Consider the following 10,009-nt stretch of genomic DNA (forward strand, 5'->3'; position numbering starts at 1 on the left):
GGGACTCTGAAGATCATCTAGTTCTAAATCCCCTGCCATGGGGTTTATTTCTGCACTGTACCTTTGCCAACACTGAATAAAGTCACAACAGCTCTTCTGCTATCCTCTTAAGCTTTCACCAAAGCGGCTGTAACTCAGAGCCAGCTTGTTACCATTTGCACATTTAGTGGCTGTTCCAAGTTGTAGCAAAATGATGAACCACCCATGTTGCAGAAGGAGCTAATCCTCACTGACACACGTTAGTGTGTCATGGATTAGATGTGTCGTCTAAAAGCCATATAAGTACCAAGGCTAAAGGCTGAGTCCTCAGCCATGCCATGAACAAATTCAACAAAGCAGCTCTGCATAAAATTTATGAGACACCTACTTAAGCTTTGACAAGATACGTAAGACCGCTACGTAGAGAACTGCCCAAATGAAAAAATTAAAAACTAACAAAAAGACTGCACCAGGCACCAAGTTATCACTTAACATTGCATCAAAAGAACAGTAAGGAGGAGGTGCACAGAAATGAACCAGATCAAAGCAGTACTTGTGATCCATCTAAGGATTCAAAACAGAGATCAGCTATGACATTTCATACCTTTCTACTAGGAGAGTGCATTACAGGTGCTGGAGGAGAAGGTGGTCCTCGCGGAATCTTCTTGTTAATTCTGAGCAATTAAGAAAACAATTACAATTACAGTCAGCATTTTGCACGGAAACACACTTCAGAATCTTCTATTTGTTATGAACAAGTTTTGGATAGTTACTTGAATCTTGGAGGCTCCATAGGGTCCTTCTGCATTTCCACCATTCGAATAACTCTCTGTTTTGCTCCAGAGTTGAATGCAACGCCTTGCTGAGATGGTGTGTATCTGAATAAAACAAAGTGCTCAGTTTTCTGCACACAGCTAGATATTCCTTTCCCACCTCTGTTGTTATTCAGTTCACTACTCTAGCTGCCTTTCATTTTATCCATACCAGTTTAAGATTTCTCCACTGTGAAAATCAGCAGCAGGTAACTGCACAGATGATACTGGACTGAGTGCAGAGACTCAGTTACACCAGACAGAAGGTAACTTCCCAGGGCTATATTCTTCTGTTTCAATCTAGATTCTGAAGTAGAAGAAAAACTAGTACAGTACTCACAGCCTGTCACAATACTCTCTACCTATGTATGTGAAGCCCTGGTGACTTCTTACTGGTTATTAACAACCTCTTCACATACTTCTTTCCAGGATTCACCTCGGGCCAAATGTAACCCTGCCATGAAATTTTTCTGAGTTTCAAAGAGAAACTCCTCATAAATGAGTATCAGCCTCCTCATAATTCCAATTCTTTCCAACTGCTTATTTTCTATGAAGGAAGAACTTTGTTCCATGACTTGTCTTGACTTGAAACCCACAGTAAACACTCTGTTTTCAAGGCAGCATCATAAAAGTGATCCCTGACAAATCTGTATTTTTTTGTTAAAACAATAACCCCTCCACAAAGTGCCACAGCTCATGACATATTAAAAGACTTATTTTCTACATGCTTCAAATTAGGTGATCATTAGTGGATTAATTAACCACTTCCAAATTCCTTACAGAAGAACAGAATTCAGGAGGAATTTCTGTTCTCAGAAATTCAAGGAATATGCCAATTTTAATAAATATAATGTATCACATCTTCTTACAGACACCAGCACTACATACCGAATGTACTGTGCAGGAGCCAGTTTGTCAGCAGCTCGTACAGGCATGGCTGCTGCAACTTTTTGGGAGACTGATTTCTCCAGGGCTGCTCTTGTCTTCTCTGTTATCTGAAGAAAAAATACCACACTGTGCATCTCATTGTATATGCAAGACAAAGCATACCACTGAAAACTACGCATATCAGTGCATACAATACCTCTCTAATTGCCTCCTCATCTGGTCTTTGCAGTTCAGGATCATCCACATTCATGACCTCTTTTGGCACAAGATCTGTATATTTGCTGTAAATAACCTGGAAGACATTAGATTTTAGTAGTGCTGGTAAACAGGAATACACATACATATATCAAAGGAAATGTTTCAGGCTTAGACTTTATTTTAGGTATTAATTAAAATTCATATACAACTATAAATGCATTACAATCACATTATTCAATTACTCCCACGGAACATGAATATACTCTGGATCCCATTTTACAGACAGAGTAATTGAAGAAAAGAAGCAATTTGATTAAATATAATTATATAGATTACTCTCAGAACCGTCATTAGAGACCATTTTCCTGCTTCCCATTCCTACTATTTTCCTTTTTTAGGGTCCAAAACCGCCATGAATCAAGAATCTGATATAAGTATTTTTCATCATCTGGATTTTTTCATTTCATTATGTTTACTTTTTTCTTGAAAAAATAAATACTTGAGAAATCTGCTCTTGACACTTTCCCCTATATAGGTAATTGAGTCTTCACATAACATGCAGTTAGCCATTAGTAGCTCTAAGTCCCAATTTTAAGTATAGGGAAAGAACACTATTAGATGGCTACAGGGAAAAATTTATTGAATTGCATTAATGCTTCACAAGTATCCAGTCAAACAGGAAGTTTTAGTTCAAAGGGTTAAAAGTCCTTAGAATTATTATTTAAAGTTCATTATACAGTGCATGTCCAACTTAAAACTGACCTTTAGCCTCAGCATTAATTAGTCACACAAGACCCATTTTCTGCTTCTCAGCCTTCACTCCTAAAATTTTAATCCTCTGAATTAGTATCAATAATATTCTGGCTTTTCAGATGCTGAATGAAGGACATCTGAAGAGCAGTGTTCCTCTAAGGTAATTAACTGTAAGTCCAAGTGTTTTGCTGCATGAAGAACAAAGTATGCTGAAAGGGCTTTAGAGCATCCCAGAAGACAAAAAAAGAAAATAAAAAAAAGGGTCCAAGATGTGCTCTAAAAACTACTGTACAACAAGGTACAAATGAGCTACATGAACTATTTAAACTCTCAAGTATTGCATGCAAATGGCAAGCTGCATTATTATGGAAGAAATCTGTAATATGGATTAAACTGAAACCACCAATATTTCTGTTGCCATCAAAAACCTGATGCATTTGCATGTTTCAATTGTAGCCCTTTTTTGAGGTGTTACAGAGAGGCAGATGAAGAAGTTACACTTCTTTTTGTTGTTTTTCCTAGACATTTATCTTATTTTACTAGTAATGTTGAAGCATTTTATTAATCTAAGATAAAAAGGAGACTCAGATTGTTTGATATTGTACTCTGCCCCTCCACTACCATTTTCCAATCTACAAAATTCAAAAGGAAGCATCAGCTGTGTTTCAGATTTCACTCTGATTGCTACTGAAAAGCAGAATCTCCTTCTAGGCAGAAAGAAAAAGCTCAAGTTTTGGTACAGCTACATGATTTCCTGGCTGGGGCAGCCTTAACAGGCAGCAATTAGAAATCTACATACCACTGCAATCAGAAAGAGAACAATCTTACCTAACTTGTCTAAGATACTGAACCTCATGGCAGGACTTAGGCATCAATCATGTGCAGAGTTTCACTAGACACTTGATAGATGCAGTATCTTGACAGAAATTTCTTAATTTGCTACACATAAATTCCTCTCCTCGACATATTTTGTTCTGTATATTCCAACCAGACCTGTACAGGGCTCATAAATTCTATGTGTAAATCAAGGATCAACTATCAAGCAATGCAGAATGAATTCCTTCCTCATCAAAGAACGGCTTCTCCATATGAAGAATTTAACATTTTAGAGATCATTAAAATTACCTGTTTCTAAGCCTAGTGCACATGTCTGAGAAAAAATTGGTGATAAACTCTCAAAGCTCTACCACAAAGGCAAATACATCACAAGTAAAGAACACTTTTGATTATTTTAGTTATATTTATGTTCCCTTGATCTGTTCCATTGCTGTGACAGGAGTTCCTTCAACAATGGAACTACTCTCTCCCATGTAAATGTTTCAACTGAATTGACAATCTTGAGAAAAAAGCTGGGCCACGAAGAAGAAATCCAACTCCTGCATGAAAAATTATCCTTGCCAGAAAAAAGTAAGGGACCTAACAATTCCATTCTTTGATTTCACTCTCTCTTCTGTCTTCATAAAACCACAAGATGCAATTTCATGTCCTCATTTTCCTAATAAGGCGACAGAATCAGTCTCACCACAATATATCAATATTGATGCATTATTTTATCTCGGCTTCTAGTAATGTGAGTAGAGAAAGAACAGGAAGAATTTACAGCAGCACAAGTGCCAACCACACAGCTAGAGCTGGAAATCCTTCATCTCAATAACCAAACAGAACTTCATCCTCAGATCCATAAGGTCATGCATCCAGGTATGCCAACATTATCCAGCATTCCATGTCTAGCAGACTTTCTGCGGCCCCAAACAGGAGACTTGTCAGACTATCCCATTTACATCAGCATTTTTCAATGAACATTCTCTGAAGCAACTGCTTTTTAAATATGTAAGGGAACAGATGCAAGAGATGAAACCACTGCAATAGCAGAAACTGCTGATAAGTCATCTAGAGATAGAGGCTGGATGATGGAATGGCTGCCTCTACAAGAAGGCAGAATACTAAATTCGGCTTCAAAAAAATCCATAAGCTGTAGCAAAAGCAAAATTTGCTTCTTAACTCAGACCAAACAAGTAGTTCATACAATAGATTCAGAAACTCCATCTCATTTCTGGCAGACTGCTAAGTATCTATTTCTTTTAGCTCTAAGTATTAAGATTGAAGAAATATTTGAATTATGTTTGCAGCCCTCCTTAAAATGAAACTTCTGTACCTAATCCTACTGATTGGATATCTGTACTATCAGAAGTTCTCAGAGAAAATATTCCACATTATTCAACTCAACACACATCACTGAAGAACTGCTCCCTATGACATCTCTGCCAATACTTTCTCATGCAAAATAAATCAAGCAATAGTAGTTCTGGTGCTTCCAGTGAAATTGTTTCACATATCTGTTGCAGCCCAGCTGGGCTGCATCAAAAGCAGTGTGAGTAGCAGGTTGAGGGAGGTGATTCTGCCCCTCTACTCCACTCTGGTGAGCCTACATGGCTGGAGAGAGACGTTTTCCATGTGCAGGCAGTGAGAGGACATGGGGGAATGGCTTTAAGCTGAAGGAAAGTAATTTAGATTAGATACTAGGAAGAAATTATTTATGGTGAGGGTGGTGAGGCATTGATGAGGTTGCCCAGAGAAGTTGTAAATATCCCATCTCTGGAAGTGTTAAAGGCCAGAAGGGTTGAGGCTCTGAGCAACCTGGTCTAGCACAAGATATCCCGGCCAAAACCAATCTATGATCTAGTTTTCCCTCAGTTTTACTCCCCCTTGAATCACAATATTTAATCTTCACTCTCAGCATTTACATCCAGCCGGATGCAATCAGGATCAAGCTGACCCAGAAGGCTTAGGTCAGAAAACCCTAATTCTACAGTTCTGCAAAGCCTGGTTTTGGAAAAGCCCCACATCCCTTCCATTTTGTTAAGTACTGGTACAAAATGAGAATATAGATATCTTTGTTACAGATGCCATATGGAAAGTTAATGAATGCTGGTGCAGATCTTCATGAATCAAATATGAAAATGTTAACAGCTTAAATTTAACTCCATTTTAAGTATTTTCCCAACTCTGAACCAAATAAGGCACAGCAAAAAATTGTAGTCACTTTTGCCTCAAGCCTACTATCATATCTAGTTATTTTTCAAACATAGATTCCAATCTGAACAGTTCTATTACATGCAAATTCAAAACAATCCTACAAGTAAATAAAGATGCATTTGACAAGTTGTAAAAAATTAGAGCTTAACTACACTAATTTTTTTTATTATTTGACCTGCAGCTTCACCACAAGTGGTGTGATTATTATTTCTTGTCTACTTATCTGTTTCAAATTATTTTTATGCTTTGGAAAAAAAAAAAGTAACATTTCTATTTAGTATGAAGTATCAAACATCTAGTCACAAAATTCTTCAAATATAATTAATCTTTTAGCACCTTCCTCTTGACAGATAATTCCAGACATTAGATAAAGTGTGATGGAACTCCAATAAAAGTTCCCTCAATAAAAATATTGCCACTGCTGTTGTTTAGTCTGACTACTTTCTTCCACATGACAGCATGGAGTCCAATTTGCACTCATTTTTTTCATAAGTACTGCAGTAACATATGAGGCACAAGATGAGACACTTTTTTGACACTCAACAGTGTCAGTGAAATATATAAATAAATAAAATCTTATTGGCTATAGAGCCAATATAAAACAACAAAAAATTATCTGTTAAAAATAAATATTTTGCCTGATATACTTAGAATGTTGACTCTATTTTTGGTTTGCGAGGTAAACTTTATATTTTGATTTTCTCCCTTCCTGAGCTGCTGTAAGACATGGGGCATATTACATATCCATAAGCTTTGCAAGGCATCCTAAATTAAAGTGTGAGAAGTCCAATTATTTTGAAAACCACTATTCATATCTATTAACTAAAATACTCGCAGGAGTTAACACTCTGTTAAGACTTTCTTTGGGTTATCCTATTTTTTACAGGAGATGCTTGCTGGAACAAGCAGCTGGTCATACACTTGGTCATGCCTCAGCAGTTTTCCAGCCTCCCAACACCTGCTTAAGAGAATTGAAGTCTAATGTAGTCCACTTGGTTACATTTGAAAAGGCAGATGTAAATACTCCTCAAAGTAGACTTAGGAGACCTCAAGTGTCAGCTCTTAGTTTTTAGAAATGCTACTGTATACAGGAAATTGAAGTTGGTTCCCATTAGACTGAATGAGAATNATCCTGAGGTTCATCTGCCGGGGCCAAGCACGCTTGGACGGTGGCAGCGAGGTCCTCAGGACGTAGATGGATTGCCTTACAGGGCTAACGAGCTCCATCTGCCCGGGGAGGGGCCCCGACCGGGAATCGAACCCGGGTCTCTGCAGTGACAGTGCAGTGTCTTTTCCCCTAGACCACCGGGGGCTCCCTGAAGGATTTAACATTTTAGAGATCATTAAAATTACCTGTTTCTAAGCCTAGTGCACACGTCTGAGAAAAAATTGGTGATAAACTCTCAAAGCTCTACCACAAAGGCAAATACATCACAAGTAAAGAACACTTTTGATTATTTTAGTTATATTTATGTTCCCTTGATCTGTTCCATTGCTGTGACAGGAGTTCCTTCAACAACGGAACTACTCTCTCCCATGTAAATGTTTCAACTGAATTGACAATCTTGAGAAAAAAGCCGGGCCACGAAGAAGAAATCCAACTCCTGCATGAAAAATTATCCTTGCCAGAAAAAAGTAAGGGACCTAACAATTCCATTCTTTGATTTCACTCTCTCTTCTGTCTTCATAAAACCACAAGATGCAATTACATGTCCTCATTTTCCTAATAAGGCAACAGAATCAGTCTCACCACAATATATCAATATTGATGCATTATTTTACCTCGGCTTCTAGTAATGTGAGTAGAGAAAGAACAGGAAGAATTTACAGCACTACAAGTGCCAACCACACAGCTAGTGCTGGAAATCCTTCATCTCAATAACCAAACAGAACTTCATCCTCAGATCCATAAGGTCATGCATCCAGATCTGCCAACATTATCCAGCATTCCACGTCCAGCAGACTTTCTGCAGCCCCAAACAGGAGACTTGTCAGACTATCCCATTTACATCAGCATTTTTCAATGAACATTCTCTGAAGCAACTGCTTTTTAAATATGTAAGGGAACAGATGCAAGAGATGAAACCACTGCAATAGCAGAAACTGCTGATAAGTCATCTAGAGATAGAGGCTGGATGATGGAATGGCTGCCTCTACAAGAAGGCAGAATACTAAATTCGGCTTCAAAAAATCCATAAGCTGTAGCAAAAGCAAAATTTGCTTCTTAACTCAGACCAAACAAGTAGTTCATACAATAGATTCAGAAACTCCATCTCATTTCTGGCAGACTACTAAGTATCTATTTCTTTTAGCTCTAAGTATTAAGATTGAAGAAATATTTGAATTATGTTTGCAGCCCTCCTTAAAATGAAACTTCTGTACCTAATCCTACTGATTGAATATCTGTACTATCAGAAGTTCTTAGAGAAAATATTCCACATTATTCAACTCAACACACATCACTGAAGAACTGCTCCCTATGACATCTCTGCCAATACTTTCTCCTGCAAAATAAATCAAGCAATAGTAGTTCTGGTGCTTCCAGTGAAATTGTTTCACATATCTGTTGCAGCCCAGCTGGGCTGCATCAAAAGCAGTGTGAGTAGCAGGTTGAGGGAGGTGATTCTGCCCCTCTACTCCACTCTGGTGAGCCTACATGGCTGGAGAGAGACTTTTTCCATGTGCATGCAGTGAGAGGACATGGGGGAATGGCTTTAAGCTGAAGGAAAGTAATTTAGATTAGATACTAGGAAGAAATTATTTATGGTGAGGGTGGTGAGGCATTGATGAGGTTGCCCAGAGAAGTTGTAGATATCCCATCTCTTGAAGTGTTAAAGGCCAGAAGGGTTGAGGTTCTGAGCAACCTGGTCTAGCAGAAGATATCCCGGCCAAAACCAATCTATGATCTAGTTTTCCCTCAGTTTTACTCCCCCTTGAATCACAATATTTAATCTTCACTCTCAGCATTTACATCCAGCCAGATGCAATCAGGATCAAGCTGACCCAGAAGGCTTAGGTCAGAAAACCCCAATTCTACAGTTCTGCAAAGCCTGGTTTTAGAAAAGCCCCACATCCCTTCCATTTTGTTAAGTACTGGTACAAAATGAGAATATAGATATCTTTGTTACAGATGCCATATGGAAAGTTAATGAATGCTGGTGCAGATCTTCATGAATCAAATATGACAAATGTTAACAGCTTAAATTTAACTCCATTTTAAGTATTTTCCCAACTCTGAACCAAATAAGGCACAGCAAAAAATTGTAGTCACTTTTGCCTCAAGCCTACTATCATATCTAGTTATTTTTCAAACATAGATTCCAATCTGAACAGTTCTATTACATGCAAATTCAAACCAATCCTACAAGTAAATAAAGATGCATTTGACAAGTTGTAAAAAATTAGAGCTTAACTACACTAATTTTTTTTATTATTTGACCTGCAGCTTCACCACAAGTGGTGTGATTATTATTTCTTGTCTACTTATCTGTTTCAAATTATTTTTATGCTTTGGAAAAAAAAAAGTAACATTTCTATTTAGCATGAGGTATCAAACATCTAGTCACAAAATTCTTCAAATATAATTAATCTTTTAGCACCTTCCTCTTGACAGATAATTCCAGACATTAGATAAAGTGTGATGGAACTCCAATAAAAGTTCCCTCAATAAAAATATTGCCACTGCTGTTGTTTGTTTAGTCTGACTACTTTCTTCCACATGACAGCATGGAGTCCAATTTGCACTCATTTTTTTCATAAGTACTGCAGTAACATATGAGGCACAAGATGAGACACTTTTTTGACACTCAACAGTGTCAGTGAAATATATAAATAAATAAAATCTTATTGGCTATAGAGCCAATATAAAACAACAAAAAATTATCTGTTAAAAATAAATATTTTGCCTGATATACTTAGAATGTTGACTCTATTTTTGGTTTGCGAGGTAAACGTTATATTTTGATTTTCTCCCTTCCTGAGCTGCTGTAAGACATGGGGCATATTACATATCCATAAGCTTTGCAAGGCATCCTAAATTAAAGTGTGAGAAGTCCAATTATTTTGAAAACCACTATTCAAATCTATTAACTAAAATACTCGCAGGAGTTAACACTCTGTTAAGACTTTCTTTGGGTTATCCTATTTTTTACAGAAGATGCTTGCTGGAACAAGCAGCTGGTCATACACTTGGTCATGCCTCAGCAGTTTTCCAGCCTCCCAACACCTGCTTAAGAGAATTGAAGTCTAATGTAGTCCACTTGGTTACATTTGAAAAGGCAGATGTAAATACTCCTCAAAGTAGACTTAGGAGACCTCAAGTGTCAGCTCTTAGTTTTTAGAAA

At 37.5% G+C, this 10,009-nt stretch overlaps 1 protein-coding gene across 1 annotated transcript in view; it reads right to left on the reverse strand.

The window, feature by feature from the left end:
• Positions 1 to 10,009, reverse strand: part of SNW1 (SNW domain containing 1) — a 21,943-nt gene that overhangs the window by 6,819 nt on the left and 5,115 nt on the right. The window contains exons 4-7 of the mRNA XM_027883700.1: positions 1,876 to 1,971; positions 1,680 to 1,786; positions 753 to 857; positions 584 to 653 (exon numbers count right to left, since the gene is read on the reverse strand). Of these exons, the coding sequence (XP_027739501.1) occupies positions 584 to 653; positions 753 to 857; positions 1,680 to 1,786; positions 1,876 to 1,971 (378 nt within the window). The remainder of the gene's footprint in view (positions 1 to 583; positions 654 to 752; positions 858 to 1,679; positions 1,787 to 1,875; positions 1,972 to 10,009) is intronic.

The sequence above is a fragment of the Empidonax traillii genome, unplaced genomic scaffold, assembly GCF_003031625.1.
Source record: "Empidonax traillii isolate 1590-97213 ecotype Southwest subspecies unplaced genomic scaffold, ASM303162v1 scaffold132:size1788729, whole genome shotgun sequence".
In the NCBI taxonomy this organism is placed as follows: domain Eukaryota; kingdom Metazoa; phylum Chordata; class Aves; order Passeriformes; family Tyrannidae; genus Empidonax; species Empidonax traillii.